The 17003-nt window shown below is 41.1% G+C and overlaps 1 protein-coding gene across 1 annotated transcript in view; it reads left to right on the top strand.

Annotated features, from left to right (window-relative positions):
• Positions 1–14784, top strand: part of LOC146869545 (uncharacterized) — a 144681-nt gene extending 129897 nt beyond the window's left edge. The window contains exon 12 of the mRNA XM_085654201.1: positions 14556–14784. Coding sequence (XP_085510327.1) covers positions 14556–14614 — 59 coding nt within the window. The 3' untranslated portion in view covers positions 14615–14784. The remainder of the gene's footprint in view (positions 1–14555) is intronic.
• The last annotated feature ends 2219 nt before the right edge of the window (positions 14785–17003 follow it).

Here is a 17003-nt window from a genome sequence, read left to right as displayed (position 1 = left end):
CATCGTGAGAGCGGCATATGACTTCTTGAATATGAGTTATTTGGAAGTACACGCTGGTTGCCCTCTGATGGTGCTAGAGGCTCCGCTGATAGAAGAACACGTATGTTCCTTTTCTTTACTTAACTGGATGGCTGAAACCTTCAGTGGCCGTGCCAATGATTTTCTGCTGGAGGCTGTGGCCACGTATGCTGCATATACTTTCATGGATTGAGTGAACTTTCGTCCACTGTGTTTTCCTCACGTGTCTTGAACTGTCCCTGTACGTCTGCACTTCAGCCCGGTGAGGCGTTTTTTCCTTTTTTCACCCCCCACGGCACGTTTGAGGTTTTTTGTTTTTTCTCTCTTTATTTTTTTTTTTGTTTTTTTCTGTTCGAACTTTGCCTGAACTGACCAGTTCCTTTTTAAATTGGATACGCCTTGTTCTGCTCTGACGCGCTTGCACTCTGCGTTCTCTCTTTTCTTGCATACTAAGTAGTGCTTCGATCAAGGGGGCATGTAGTAAGGACTCCCTTAATACGTACATACATTGTTAAGTTAGCATAACCACGTCAGAAGTTAGAAAGCCATCTTGCTGCTTTGGCACACGACACTGCGTTCACATGTTATTGCTTAAACGAACTGCTGACTCGAGTTTTGCCTCACACGAGAGCAATCTGTTGTTACCATCCCGAGCTCTGCGAAGCGACCTTGGTCTGCACACGATGTGACAAACAGTCTGAGTTGTTAGACAATGCATGTTTTCCACTCTAGGTTGATCGACCCACTATTTAGTCATAACACACGAGCAGCTGCACATACCTGAAAGTTGGTGCTTTTAATATCACGGACATCATGTTTATTATTCAGACCGAAGACGAGCCTTCCTGTGAGAGGACTCCTGATGCTCCTGTGATGTGATTTCACTAAGCTGATCTTTGAGGTATGGGGTCCCCTATTCAAGCCTAAGAGACCTTCTGTTAGACTAATAATAATATTAGCTTCTTAGTAAAGGGAAAGTGGTAGTATCCACTGTCATTATAACATGATCACCCCTTTTATATTCTATGGAATTGTAACTATGTTGATGGTTTTGATTTTAATCATTTGTCTGCTTGTATTAGCCAAAGTACTGCATATTAGGACACGTGGCCTATAAAAATAAACTCTTTTTATTTTCACCGTGTCTCTGTTGATTCTTGTTGTGGACTGATGTGAGAATAATATACGAACAGGTATTTCCGATTCCCACCATTCCTGAGTATGTACTGAGTCGCGTGTTCTGGGTTGTCTTTTCATTAGGACCTCCGAGCTAAATCTCGGATAACGAATGGGACACTTATGCTAGCCGGATACTGGGTTCTGGGTTCTGAGGTGAGTTTCTGGTACACCACAACTCACTGAGGTCCTGGGGTTCTACGCATAGTTCTGTGTATAAGCAGAATCCCTGCAACACTATCGTGAACCATTTAGAGTAGTAATCTACCAAAACTAGAATGAACCTATCTCTTAGCCCCAACTTATTCACTGGTCCTATAAAGTCCATAGCTAATTTCTCCCATGGTCTTGATGGAAATTTTGTACACTCCAATGGGGGTTGACGTACCACTTTAGATTTATCACTGTTTAAACAAATTTGACAATTTTTTACCAAAGCTTCAACTTCTGAATCTACTCCAGGCCACCAAAAAGATTCTCAACCTTCGTTTTGACATTCCTTGCCCAGGATGACCTGAATGAATTATGTTAAGAATATGTTTCCTCACATCTTTAGGGGGTACAACTTGCCATCTTCTCATAACATTCCCATTACTTAGGCTTAACTCTTCTCTAATCTTGAAAAATTCCACAAGTTCCAAATCTTTGCAATCTTCAAAATTCCAACCACTAATAATTTTACCTTCTACCTTAATACAGGATCATTTTCCATGGCTTTGCTCCATTCTTCAGGTGATAAAGCAACAACATCAATTTTACTAATAAAATCAGTATTTGTGTTCACACAAATCTCATCAAACTTTACATCAAGAGGCATTCTTGATAAGTAATCAGCAACTACATTCTTTTCTCCTTTAACATATTCGATCTCATAATTAAATTCTAAGACAGACAATAGCCATCTAGAAATTCTTGGGGTTATACTCCCTTCTAATCCTCTTCCACCCTTGAAGATATACAACAATGGTTTATGATCAGTCCGTATTTTGAAAGGGAGACCCCACAGGTAAAACTTGAAATGGCACATCACCCAACAACACGCCAAGGCTTCTCTTTCAATTACTGAATATGATCTTTCAGCGCCTTGTAATCTTCTTGATGCAAAACCAATGATCCGCTCCTCCCCACCGATAATTTGAGATAACACTGCTCTAACACCAACTCCACTCGCATCTGTAGGTAAAAAGGTTTTAGCACTCACATCAAAATGTCCTAAAGTAGGCGCTTCAGATATCTTCCTTTTTATAAGATCAAAACTTTCTTTACAACTTTTTGACCATTCAAAAAGAACATTCTTCTTCATAATTTCTCTTAATGGTTCAACAATCTCAGTGAAACTATTTACATACTTTGAACAATACTCCGCTAATCCTAAAAAGGATCTAAGCTCATCTTTATTAGTTGGTTCAGGAGCCATTGTAATAGCATTAACAATACTTTTCTTAGGTCGTATTCCCTCTGAACTCACTTCATGCCCCAGATATTCAACCTTTTCCTTTCTCAATTGACATTTTTCTCGTTTGATCGTCAGATTATGTTTTTCTAACCTTTTCATCACTTCGTCGAACAACTTATCATGATCTAACAAATCATTCCCTGCAATCAAAATATCATCTTGGAAACATCAAATCTTCTTCATATCTCCAAAAATGTTCTTCATTGCCCTTTGAAAGACGGCTGAAGCTGACGCCAAACCAAAGGGCATCCTCTTGTACCTGTACGCACCAAACGGTGTAGCAAAGGAAGTTAAATGCCTAGATGACTCATGCAAATTAATCTGATGGTAAGCGGCAGACATATTGAGGACACTAAAAATCCTGCCCTCACTCATTGTTGACAACATTTCCGATATATTAGGCAAGGGTTCCCTGTCTACCCAAATGTTTTTGTTAAGATCTCGTAAATCTATGCAAAGACGAAGTTTTTTTCCATCTTTAGGGGCAATCACAATCGGAGCCAACCAATCAGAAGCCTCAATTGGTTCTATGATCCCTTGCTTCAACAAATTATCTATTTCTTGACGCAAAGGTTCTAACATGAGGTTTGGGACATTTCTCACCTTATGGACAACAGATTTGGCATTCTCTTTCAAAATAATTTTGTGTGCAAAACCCCTCAATAGTCCTAATCTAGAATTAAAAACATTAGGATATTTCCCAAAAAAGTTAACATCATCATTTACATTTTGGACCTTACATTTTTCTAGTACCATAACTGGTTCCTGGGATCGATGATGATATTTAGATCCTTCTGATGACGCCATCCTAGAAGATCTGATCCATAATCTGTGATATATATTCTGCCCCTAACTGCCTCACCCTTAAATTTCAAAGCCATCCAAGCCATATTTAGAATTCCAATCCTTTTCCCTGCATAACCTACTGCGCGTATATCAGGGTTTTGCATGACAGGACCACTCCCCTTGGGCCAATTACTTTCAAAAGACTTTTTCGATATCAGGGTATATAAGCTTCCCGAATCAGCCAGCACTCTTATTTCTTTTTCATCAATCAAAACATTGCAATGTGGCTTTTCCAGCTTATCTGTACTCTCCATTTTTACATTAGACACCTGTCCCTCATGGTTTTCTTTTATTTCTAGTACCTTTTGTTCTCCATCAACCATTAGTAAAATATCATCAACATATTCACAAATATCTTCAACTTCTTGGATCTTGTTATTTCCAAACCCTTTTGTGCGACACATTTTTGCAAAATGGCCTCTCTTCCCACAATTTCTACATAGCGTTCCTCTTGCCATACAATTAAGACTTGTAGCTATATGTCCGGGAGCGCCACACCTAAAACATTTAATTTCTCTTGACTGGAAATTGCTTTTTTCAAGCAGAGGTGGAGGTTTTTTGATAGCACTATTGACCTTTACTTCCATCCTTCTCTCTTTTCTTTCAATAAGTTCAACTTTTTCTTGTTTAAAATTGCTAACAGGTCCTTCCATTTCTTTTATCTATATGACAGTATGCTCCATACCTTTAGCAATTTGTATTGCTTCATCTAAGGTATACTCCTTCATTAGTAATTTTTCTCTTATTTTTCTATTATTGGTGCATCGTACAATTTGATCTCTTATTAAAGAATCATTTAGTTGTTCTAACTTGCATGTTATGGCCAATACCCTTAACGTAGCTACATAAGATTTGATATCTTCACCTTCTTTTTGATTTCTTGTAAAAAATGTATGTCGTTCAAGCAAACATTAATTTTTGGTGTGAAATGTGATTCTAACATTTGCAGCGACATAGCATATATATTGCTAGGTTGACCATCCCCCATTCCTAAAGAGATTTCAGGTATTTCTTCATACACTCTCTTACCTTCGACACCTAAATAATGTAAAAGAATAGCTTGGCGTCTGACTGGCCCATATTTGTCTCCACCAATGGCTAAAAGATAAGTTATAAACAATTTTTTCCATTGTAGCCAAGGTATAGATGGCTCTCCTGGTGATGATAAGAAAGGTGGAGGGGATGACATGGCTAGATCAGACATGGTACCTGTAAAGAAGGAAAAGTTAGAAATAAAAAAAAATAAAAAAACTATAAGACAAATTATTGTCAGTGTAAATAATTTCCTAAAAATCCCTATGGATTTGTCTGTTTTCTGTTGTCTGTTACTGTATCTGTTGTATCAAAAGTCCTTTTTCAGTGTTGCTTGCACTGCCACTCTACTTCATTTGGACCATAGAGAAGGCAATTGGTGAAGTACATTGAGGTATGGTCCTTTGTTGAAGAAATTATTCTTATATATTTAAACACGTGTTATTTTGGCTTTTATTCTGTCAATTTGAATGTGGATTTGTTCTATATTTAGCTTTCAGGCGAAATGCGGCATTGTTTATTTAGCTTGCGCAGTTAACTGTGAAGGGACGGCATTAATCACTTAGTTGGAGCACTCGAGCGTGAAGGGCAGACAAGGCGGCATTGTTCATTTAATTCGAGCATTCGAGCATGAAGGCAGCGTGATGCAGCCAGAAATGCTTGAAAGTAAACACTTTGGATTGTTGAAGCTTTCTCTGCATACGTGCTAGTATTTACTCGGTTTTGGTTGAGCGCTTCACAGGAAATGCTTGAAATTAAATAGTCTAAACAATTGACATCTACGCGCTGATATTTATTTTGAACGTGGATCCTTTCAAGTATGCACTTCACGACAACGTGTTGATGTTTACTTAGAAATTGATCGTTTTTTTTTCGAGCGCTTCTTGGAAATGCTTGGAATTAAACACTAACTAATTAATGTCTACGAGCAGATATTTATGCCAGCTGGTGAACAAAGGCGAATGACATTCATGTGGTTCATTTCAAGCAGCGCGGAACATTGATCCTTTTAAATATGCAGTTTACACTTATGGCATACACGGATATTTTCACTTGGAACTGCTTAACAGTCAGATGCATTACAAGGAAAAATATTGAATGATGATCATCTGGTTTCTTTTAAGCAGTGCGTCCCAAAGTGATCAATGTTCAAAACCATGCACTTATAAATATAGGCGTGGATAGTTATTCATAAACTTGCTCTTTAAAATTATTCTTTTAAGAGAATAGTCTTATTTATATTATTTATTGAAAGTAGTATTTACTTCATTAAGTAGTTTCAATCTGTTTTGATCTTGCCTTAATCTTCTTTTGTGAATCCAAGGATGAGATGCTGATTTCTGCTCCTTGTGCAGCTCGTCGCCATGAAAAGAAGAGCCTTCACAGGTTTCTTTGAAGTTTTCTTGTAGGTTTATTAATAAAACAGCATCCCAGCAGAGAGCATCTTCCTTTATCTCCAATGGCTCTCCTCAACTGTCCCTTTAGAACCTCCCCATGTCATACTTCCAGTAACTAGGTAACAGCTCCATGACATCTCCTGGCTTGAGATATCTTCACCCCTTTTTTTAACAGATGGGTAATTGGCGAAACAGTAGTGGAAAATTGGGAATGAAACGCAGATAAAAATTAGCAAAACCCAGGAATCGCTGGATGTCTTTGAAGGATCCTGGAGTTTCCCATCTCAGTATAGCTTGCACTTTAGTTTGATCCATAGCAATACCATTGGGTGAGATCACATACCCCAGGAATTCAATACTGGTGGCATGGAAAATGCATTTGTCTAATTTGACGAATAGATTATGTTCTCGCATGCGCTGTAAGAAGGCCCGAACATGCCCTGCGTGTTCCTCGGTTGAAGATGAATAAATGAGGATGTCATCTATGTAAACAATTACAAAGACGTCCAAGAAGTCCTGCAACTCTTCGTTGATGAAGAATTGGAATGCTGCAGGAGCATTGCACAATTTGAAGGGCATCACTGTATATTCAAAGAGACCAAACTTGGTCCAAAAGGCCGTCTTCCATTCATCCCCATTTTGTACTCGTATAAGGTGATATGCACAACGAAGATCTAATTTCGTAAAAATGGTTGAATTGCGCACCTAGTCCAATAACACCAAAATTAGGGGTGGGGGATACTTGTTTTGATTGTGACCTGGTTCGCTGCACGGTAATCTATACAGAAGCAAAGTTCATGATTCTTCTTTGGCACAAAGAAGAGCGGCGAACTAACAGGAGATGTGGAATGTCTTATAAAGCCTTTCATTAATAAATCATCCAGGTATTCTCGTAAATAACAAGTTCCTGGTTCAGATAGGGCATCCACCTGACTACATGGCAAAGTTGCTCCAGGGAGTAAATCGATGCGGCAGTCGTAAGACAGATGGGGTGGTAATTGGGTAGCCTGTTTTTCCGAGAAAACATCATGGAAATCGTCATATAATGTTGGTAGAGTGATTGATTCAGACTTCTTAGTCTCTGATTCCATAGCTCCAAGCGTCGAAGCACAATGTAACGGGGTGGTGGGTTGTTGTCTTTTTGTATAGCAAGCATGCCAGCAATGTGGGGAAACTAATGTGACCGTGTGTTTAGTCCAGTCAATCTTGGGATTATGTAATTGAAGCCATGGAATTCCCAATATGGCTCCGAAGACAGGGGTGTCAAAAAGGTCAAACTGGATCCATTTGGAATGTCCATCAGCACAAATCATAGTCAATGGTTCTGTGTGATGAAAAATTAAGCCGCAAGACATTTCAGACCCGTCAACAGCCCGTAGTAGTTCAGGAATAGCCTTTTGGACAATAGGTATATTAAGAGTCTTTGCTAGTCCCATGGCTACGAAATTCCCTGTAGCCCCTGAGTTTAATAGTATAGGAATAACTTTCCTTATCTGGGTGGCAAAAAGCAATGTCACAATCAAGGTTTGATGTCGTGGTGTGGGTGTGGTAGTATTAGCCAAATAATGACAAGAGGCCATATTGTTGAACATGCTCGATAAGGAGGCCTCGGTCCTTACCAGGCAAGCGGGTTTCCCGACTGGTCATTGTCCTAAACAGAAGATAACGTTTCAGTGAGACCTATTACCCTTTTAGGTGATCTTTTGAAAGAACACTCTCGAGCGAAATGCCCGGACCTACCACAACAAAGGTAAAGAATTAAGCAACGTCTTCGGTCTTTTTCATCCTTGGACAGAGGTCCCCTGATGCTACCGATATGCATAGGTTCTGTAGAATCAGAAGCAGAGTTAGAACCAGGAACCTCTTTCTTTCCATGTTTTACTAGGACTACTCATGTTAATTCTCCACACATTTTTTCACCTCTTCGTTCACCAAGACGGTGACCACCAAATCACTGAATTCTGCACAATCAGTGGGAGGATCCACAATCTGGGCAAGCACATCTTTTAGCTCATCCCGAAGACTGCGATAGAACAATGACGTTCTTTTTACGTCGGGCCATTCTGTTTCGCCTATAAATCTCTGAAAGGATGTAATATAGGATAGCAAGTCCTTGTTACGCTGACGTAAAATCAACAGTTCGCTGTCGCTTGCTTGTACGAACTGGTGTTTAGTGAATAACTTGCGCATTGTTTTTTTGAATCTATCAAAATCATGCAGTATCATGTCATTTCGTTCCACGAATGGAATTGACCACGTAGCCGCTGTGCAACCAAGATATTAGAAAATGAATGCTACCTATGCAGTATCATTGGGGAAGGCAGACGGGCGATAGAGAAAATGTAACTGGCATTGATTCATAAAAATATTGTAGTTTACATGATCTCCAAAGAAGCATTCGGGAGGGGCTAAAGGAACGGGCGTAGGTGTATTAACTGTGACATTCACTTGTTGAACCCCAGAAATGTCTGCGATAGCTGGGGAAAAGTGAAAGCGAGGAGGTTGAATAACTGGTTTGGGTTTGACGGAGGTATCATCCCAGGAATTACCTCGTGGTTTGTATCATTGTAGTTCGTATTCCAAGGTATGATTTTCCTGTTTTATGTCTGTTACTTCCTGTTGTAGAGCCATAAAGGTTCTAGACAACTCCTGTATGGAGGGGGTCTTCTCAGTCGGGCAATCCATCACCCCGGCAGACGTGAATGTTGTGGCTTGGCTTTATGTTAGATGTGAGTCCAGCCACTCACCTGAAATCCAGGACCACCTCCAGGGGCGATGTCTATTTCCCAATCCTCTTAGAACACCTCTCAGGGCTACCGAAATAGATAGTAGCCCTGGCAGGTTTCCCAAGAGGGAAGGGGATTTGGAAGAGAGAGAGAGAAAAGAAAATGACACAGCTACTCTTCTGCTGTCACCTGGCCAGGCAGTATGGAACCTCTGGGACTGCGAGAGTAGCGCCTAGTACCTTAGAAATAAACAGGGATTGATTATAATCAAACAATAATAATACGGCATACATAGGTTTATATATGTCCTTCCACACCCTTCAATTACCTCTACAAATACAGGCGTAAGACACTGGTTACTCGTTCTCTCATCTTGTGGTATTGCTTTAAATATAAAAATTGAAATCAAAAGACTCAAAATATATTATGTATGAAGCAAATAACAGTTCCTTTTGAAGTAATGATATGCCCTCACTCCTACACTCTCTCACCTGAATAGTGGGAAAACATGGAGATATCAAATGACCACTGTGATCATTATCTTCGGCGCATGAAGATAATTGTTAATTCTGCTGCTCCAATTGTTCCAACAAAATAATCAAAATTGAATGTCAACAGAAGTCTGAAATATTAATGTTGATGTCCTCATAAAAGTACTGCAGTAATAACACTGAAAGAAGATTTTTTCAGGGAAACTAAACAATAGTAAAGCAATCCATTCAATAACACAAAAAGTGGTAGTTCAAATAATCAAATGCACTGAGCAGATATCCTGATTAAAAGAAAAGTGTTCACTTTAGTTTTGGAGGTCACTCACAAAAAATAGAAATGTTCACTTAGCTTTGAAGTCCTGAATGTATCCTCAGAGAAACCAGCTGGAATTCTTGACCTTGACAGGTCTGGAGTCCTTGAAAAGGCTCAGCAACAGGAAAGTCCGATCTCAGGCAGCAGGAGGAAAAAGGCTTAAATGCACTTTCAGATGAGATGAAAACAAAAGCCAAGCATCGTGTGCTGAAGGGAACGTCTATTTATAGCTACTGACAGGACGTTGTCGGCGTGTCATAACGTGCCTAGCCACGTTCTATTTCCACGTGTCTAGCACCTGTCATGCTCCACAGTCTTGCGTGCTTCAGCATTTCTCATTACACGAAGTCCCAGCTGCCAATAGAATAAAACAAGCATTGGCAGCACCACTAGGATTGTGACAGCAATGCTTTAAGAATAAAACCGAAGAACATAAAAACATAGTTTGTCATACAAAAGGCATGCATTCACTCCTGATTGATAGTACATCTATTTACACATGTATTGACTGCAATGTGATCTTATTCACACATTTATTAACTGCAATGTGATTTAAATGGAAACTTCTAGGATGTTGATAAATTACCCAAGCACTGAAACTCCCTGTACAGTACGCATTCCCGACAGATGTCCTCGTTGTTCTCGAGTTTGAGTGCCGCTTTTTCATTCCTAGTCATATTCCATTTCGTCTACCTTTGTTTGTTGTCTAGGAGGTCAAGGTCTCATCACATTTTTTTTCAAAACTGAGTAGCTCTATTGGGATGCTACCTGTTGGAGAGAAGAACGATGATCGGTCTTTAAGTCCTGAATAGCTTCTCTCCGGATTGTACGGTCTTTCAGCGAAGAAGGACTTGAGACGCATTTTTCGAAAGAGCTGGATCATTTCCAACTTCATTTGGCACATGTCTGGCAGACTTGCCGGAATGAAGGAGAGTCCTTTGGTTAAGACTTGAATTTCTTCAGTCGTGAGCTTGTGCTTGGTTAAGTTGTAAATCGGACTTTGTGCAGTACTTACCACCTGTAGGTGTTCCTCCGTGTGGTTATCTCTCCCTGGTACTGGTTGGGATTGTGGTTGAACCACTGTTAAGGTCTGTTTCGTACTCCGGGCGGCCATTGCCTCTTTCTAAAAGAGGTTGTGGTCCCTGATAGAAATGTACTTGTAGATTGCCCCTTGTGCTTGTTGTAGGTTCAGCGTCGTTTGAGCTATCCGAGTATGAAGAAGAATCAGAGAAGGTTGTGAATTGTCTTTTGCTTCTTCCCCCGAAGGTTCATAATATCCTCGTGTTGGCCGGTTGATTGTAGTACTCTTTTTTCAGGTAGGCGTAGGTTCTTATCTCACTGAAATTTGCTATGTGTTTTTGTAGTTTATCTCTTTTGTAATCCTCTGTGTTATTTTTGAGGGTAGCGTTTTCTTTTTCCAACTTTGTTAATGTGGCCTTCGCGTTTTCAATCCCCTCAAAAAGGCTTCTTCAAGCTCTCTAATTGTTCCAATTCTTTTTGGCTCATGCGTTCAGCTGTTTTGATAGATAGGAACATCCAGTCTCTGGAGACTTCGTTCATATGTGACTGAAGTCACCCAGGTACACTGGTTGGTCAACAAAGATGACCGAAATGTTCTTGTCCTGGAGGCCAACAGGGATGGTGCCTGCTCTTAGATGTTCCAGTAATACTTCTCCATGTAGAGCTGTACGGATTTGTTTTTTCTTCAATCTGGTTATTTTTCCTAATTCGGACTGTTGTCGTGGGTTAGTTGATGTATTCCCTATATACTGGACGGTCTTTTTAAAAGCTCCTCAAATTCTTCCTCCCGGTAACTTAAGGACGTGTGTTTTGGAAGTGGTGGGGAAGTATGGGTAAGATGATGTTTGGAAAGTTTATGTTAAGGAATCAGATAGTTAAGCGGCTCAAAATGTGCGTTTTTTCAGAGATCCATTGTAAGTAGGGTGATAGCCTCTGGAAATTTCTTTTTTTTCCACATAGATCCCTCGTATGCGTGGTGCCTACACTCACAGGCAGTTCCAAGAAAGGACCAAAGAGGCTGGAATCGGTTAAGCAAAACAATGAACATTTGCCTCTTGGACCATCAATGCTCTATTCTTTTTGTACCTCAGGTCATCTATTCTCACCTGCAGATAATTTTCAGTTAATCAACTTCATTTGATACATTTAAGTTTTGAGTGGAGGGGTTGGAGCCATCATACAATCATTAGTTTCAAAAAACCAAAACTCACGGTTCAACTTATCAAAAGGGATGTATTTGTTTGTTTTTTCTATTTCTTAATTACTCATTTTTGTATTAAAGGAAAGACCACCAATCCTGCCAAAAGAGTATCAGATTACGATAGCTATGGGGGGTTTAAATATCTTGGAATCTTTATTACTAAGGATCCCAAATTGTTTTATGCATCTAACTTGTTACCACCGCTGCAGCAGCTGAGCTGTGATGTGGAACACTGGAAGTCTCTTCCACTGTCGCTTTTGAGCAGAGCCACGCTCTTTAAAATGATGTCGCTGCCTCATTTTTTGTACATTCTTCAGAACTCACCTGCTCTTGTCCCCACATCGTACTTTAGAATGGTGGAAACTGCACAGAGAACATTAGTTTGGTGAAATGGTCCGCCACAAATTTAATTCCCAAAACTTGTGAAAGGCTGGTATGACATGGGAATTGGATTACCAAACATTAAAAAGTACTACTGGGCGGCACAACTAGCGGCCATCAATCACTGCATATATTGACCCCAGAATGATCCGGGTTATGTCATAAGCAGATGGCTATTCCCTGGTAGCAATCACACACGGGCATTGTATTCAAAGCCCACGAAATGTCACCCCACGGGTCCCACAAAACACACTGTACAGGTGTGGCATTCAGTCAAAAAGAGCATGGGATGGCAAAGACTATAACACAAACCACCCCACTATGGGATACCGAACAACTGGGCTCTCTGGAGAACTAAGGGATTTGATAAATGGGATATAATAGGAATCTCTTGGGTGGGCGACCTCTGGTTAAAGGGAGGGGTGGTGCCCTTCACAGCCCTCCAGCAGAATTACAAATTAGCTGATACGGACGGGTTATGATATCTGCAGGTGCGGCATGCTCTACAAGCGGTGATTCCAAAAGGAGAAACCCCTCCTGAGGCCTCTCCTCTCGAGGATAGGCTCCTGGGCAGATATATGCCCAAGAAGGCAATTTCCCCGACATATTTAAAACTGGTAAATCACTCACCTGACCCTCTTCCACAACTCCGTGCAAAATAGGAAGGTGACTTAGCAGAATTAGAAGAGGAGGAGGAGTGGCTGGAAGCGCTAACATCCCCAAGGGAGGGGGCAATATTCTCTAAACTAAAATTGGTACAGCTGAAAATACTGCACAGAATCTATGTTACAGGGCCAACATTGGTCAAGATGGGGTATAGAGATGAGGCTAGCTGTAGACTATTATGGGGCCGAGAGGGCACATTCTTTCATATTATATGGGAGTGCCCTTATATTAGTAGATACCGGAGCGATGTCACCTCATGTATGGGGGGGGAAACATTGGAGAGACCATAACAACGGATGCCAAGCGGCGTTTATTAAATATATGGGAACCAACGGACTTGGGTAGCAAAGAGTAAACATGGGTGACACTAGGTTTGATGGTCGCCAAGAGGAACATTGCAAGAAAGTGGGGAGTGCTGACGGCCTCGACATTGAGGGAGTGGGAAGGCGATATGGTTTGGTGCATGTTTACAGAGAAAACAGTGTACGTATCAAGGGGATGCTCTAGAAAATGGATCCAAATATGGGGGAAATGGAACGAATATAGAGGAAATGTATGTGTGCCACCTGAGTTACCATCACAGTTATCCCCAGAAGAATCATACCCCTAGCATACTAGCTAACTCGAGCCATGAAGGATTTTATATGAATGCTGAACTGTATATACCGCATCACTGACTATGATAATTTGATTGTAATATCAGGAAATCTATGCTTTTTTGTTAACAATAAAAAGAAATAAAAAAATAAAAAAATCTTACAGCGTATCTCTGACTGGTATATCAACACCGGCTCGTATGATGCCTGCTATTTTTTGTGGGGTTTTTTTTGTTGCATTAATACTTCGCCAGCAACTCACATACATGTATCGTATCCTGTGCAAGAGAGGCAACTATAATACATCCTGGATGATGTAATATTGATGTTTAATATTGGCGTGGCCATTCCTTTTATGGAAGCTAATCACTTCTTCAGGGCTGATTTGTATCCAACTTCTTAGCTCTCCTTTCAAATTCAACTTGAAAACAGTAGACTGGACCTCTATCATAACTGGAATGGAGCAGGTCTGTGTTGTTGCAGCAAAGAGGAGACACCCTTATCATGGGGCACTGATGATTCATTTGATAACTTTGGGTTTTGGATCATATGTTCCGTTGGAGTCAATTGGATAATATTGTGAGGTTCGGGCGACTGCTTTCAAGTTGAATTATGAAGGGGCTTTGAGAGGCTGGGGGCACTCAGCTACATACATAGAGACTAAAGAATCTATTCCATTTGAAAAAGCTAATTTACACATTTTTGAAGTGCTAAGGAATCTATTATGGTAGCTGTGTATTGCAGAACACGACTAAGGTGCTTTCTCGTGAAGAACCGGACTGGTGTTTGGACTCTTGACTGTTTGGACTTCTTCAGTTCTTAAGTTCCGTTTGATAATTTTGGACCACTTTCATGGTGCGTTGTACTGAGTGGGCAATTCCCACGAAGACCTGCTTATGTCCAAGTCCATTAATCCTGGAATCTGGTTCTTTAAGTGTGCAGCAACTCCAGCTCAGACAGTCTGGCTAGGAGAGCCCACAGACACAAAATACAAATTAATGTTTACATTCTAAACTTCAAATGCATTTGAGAAACACTACATTCTCCAAAAGGTCTGACTTACTATGGGTCTTAAACCTGAACCAACAACAGGTTTCAAAATACAGTCAGGGCTTGTAGGATGGGCATTTGACAAACATGGGTAGATGCTCCAGTCTGTAAACTACTCCACTGTGGTCTGATACCTAAACCACTTTTCTGGTACCCTCTCTCCCCCTCCTTTTTTCCTCTCTCCAGGACTGAACTCCAGTACCACAGATGCAAACACCGGAGATGCCAACTGCCCCGCCCCCTGAGAAGCTCCTCGTCTCGCTCAGTTTCTCCTGGATGGTCACACGAGGACAAAAATACTGCTCCATATGGCTGCACAACTCTTATGGACGTTATTCAGCAAAAACACAGGGTTAGCAAAAATTACGTCATGCATCCCTTGAACGCTGAGGTCACGACAGACTTGAGACCATTGTCCCTCCTTTGACCCCTCCACAGCATCCTTTTCACTGTAGATTGGAAACAGAGACGTTTTAAGGAGTGGGCAATTGCCCATGGCCCCCACCTTGCAAGTGACCCCCTGGTAAAGCAATTGTGGTAGTCTAAATACCTCTCATAAAAATGTTGGTAATTAAAAAAACACTTATTTGTCTAATTTGACAGTCTAGCATGTTTTACAGAAACTTAGGACCACATTTATGAAGGGTCTGCTTCGGGGCAAAGTCAGGCAAAGCAGCGCAAACTCTTGCAAGGGTATTTACATTCCATCGCAAAAACTATCATGCGCCAGGAATGTGCACTTTTCTCAGCACAAATAGCGCATTGCACCACTATGCATCAAGGGAGCATTAATTGGGTGTAACTTGGATGGTTTAGCACAAGGAATCTTGTCCGCAGCCAGACCAGGCTTTGCATCAAACAAATCACCTACTTGAAGCAGGAAGTAACATAGAGAATGTTAGAATTTCTGCAAATATTCCACACATTGCCTGCGTGTTGCACTGTACGCACGCACCTTTCCATCTCCCCTTTATGTCATTCTACATCTGTTCCCTTTCCGTCACCTCTCTAAATCTTACTCCTTTCTGGTTACCACTATTTCTGTACCTCTACTCCTTTTTCTCTATCATCAGCTCCTTCTGCCTCACACTCACACACCCTACTGCATATCTTTGTCTGGTCCACCTTATCCATTTCAACTCACCCTTTCCTTCCCAACTGTCTCTCTCAACCTTTCTTTATAGATCTCTCTACCTCACCGTCTCTTCCTCTTTTTTATATCACACCCTCCATCTTATCTAAACCTCACGTTTCTTTCTCAATTTCACGTAGGTCTCTTTTCGCTCTACTACATTTTTGTCTTTCTATCTTTCAACGTTCTCTCTTCCCCACTACCCCTTTACTGGACACATTTTATCTGTACCTCATCATTTTACACTCTCTCTCTACCATCCATTTTTGTTTTCCTCAATTCTGTCTACATGTATCTCGCACTACCATTCCCTCTTCATTTTTGCTACATTGACTCTTTTTCTACCTTTTACTCTACATTTCCTTCTTCCTACTTCTCTATCCCTACCACACTCTAAAACCTTAAAGGTAGGATTGTGGTGTATTATATGGTATGGTTGTGCAAACCTACAGTGTAATACACTCACAAAACAGTCTTGTGTCCAGTCAGGCTCCTTTGTAAAACTTCTAGATCAACACTGGGTAGCTGTGGCTTAGAGCAGCAAGGCTTAAATAAAGGAACTAGTGTAAGGCATTTACAAGCACCAGATAATTAAAGACACAAAAGACATCGGACTCCAATTAATATAAATCCATTATATTGTATGCATATTTAGGCACAAAGATTAACATGATCCACCAGAAGGTTCGGGGATATAGAATTTTAAGCAAAACGTAAATCTCCGCTTTTTGGTCCAAAGCGTAATCAAGCATTGGTAACCGTAAAGTTCACAAAGTTTGGAAAAGTTGTGCTTGGCTACTCCGGCCCGAGTTGGGTTACTAGTTTCAACAGGGAGAAGGTCAGGGGAGTCAATAAGGAGTATTTGGACAGTTGCCTTGTCAACAAAGCCGTCTCAAGTTCAGTTCCACACTTTACATCAAGAACATCATACACTTCAATGGAGTGATTCTGATGCTGGGGATGCAGGATGCTGAAAGATGCTCTGGGTGCTGTGCGTTTGACTGGGGGGTGGGGTGATCTTCTTGGGGTTATTCCTCAGTCCACGAATAAGGTGGAGCAATTTTGGCCACAGAGGTCGGATTATCTCGAGTCCCCTTTGAGCCTGTAGAGGTCCAGCTGCTGCTGGGCTACCGATGCCTGGACACAGTAGGTCCAACAATATCCTTTGGTGAGGGTTAGTGTACATCTTTGGCAACCAATCCACAGTCCACACAGATGACTTTCCTGAGTCCAGCAGACATGTGTGCAACTTTAGCGTCCGGGTGCAGGCATCCTTAGCTGCATGATGGCAGTCAGTGGTGAATCCTTGCGAGTGGATACTAAATAGCTGTAATGGTCTACTTCAGCCCTGATGCGGGAACAGGGGGCCAGCAGACTGCCCCTTGGAGTCATGATTGGGGCAGAGGAGCATCCTTTCCTCGAGCCAGGTACTGAAGGAACTGTCCTAGTTAGCTCAAGAAGCAGAGTGCGCAGTCTAGCGGGTGGTGCAACCTCTCTTGCCA

This window comes from Triturus cristatus, chromosome 1_1 (genome assembly GCF_964204655.1).
Source record: "Triturus cristatus chromosome 1_1, aTriCri1.1, whole genome shotgun sequence".
NCBI lineage: Eukaryota > Metazoa > Chordata > Amphibia > Caudata > Salamandridae > Triturus > Triturus cristatus.
This window is presented reverse-complemented; position numbering and strand designations above follow the sequence as displayed.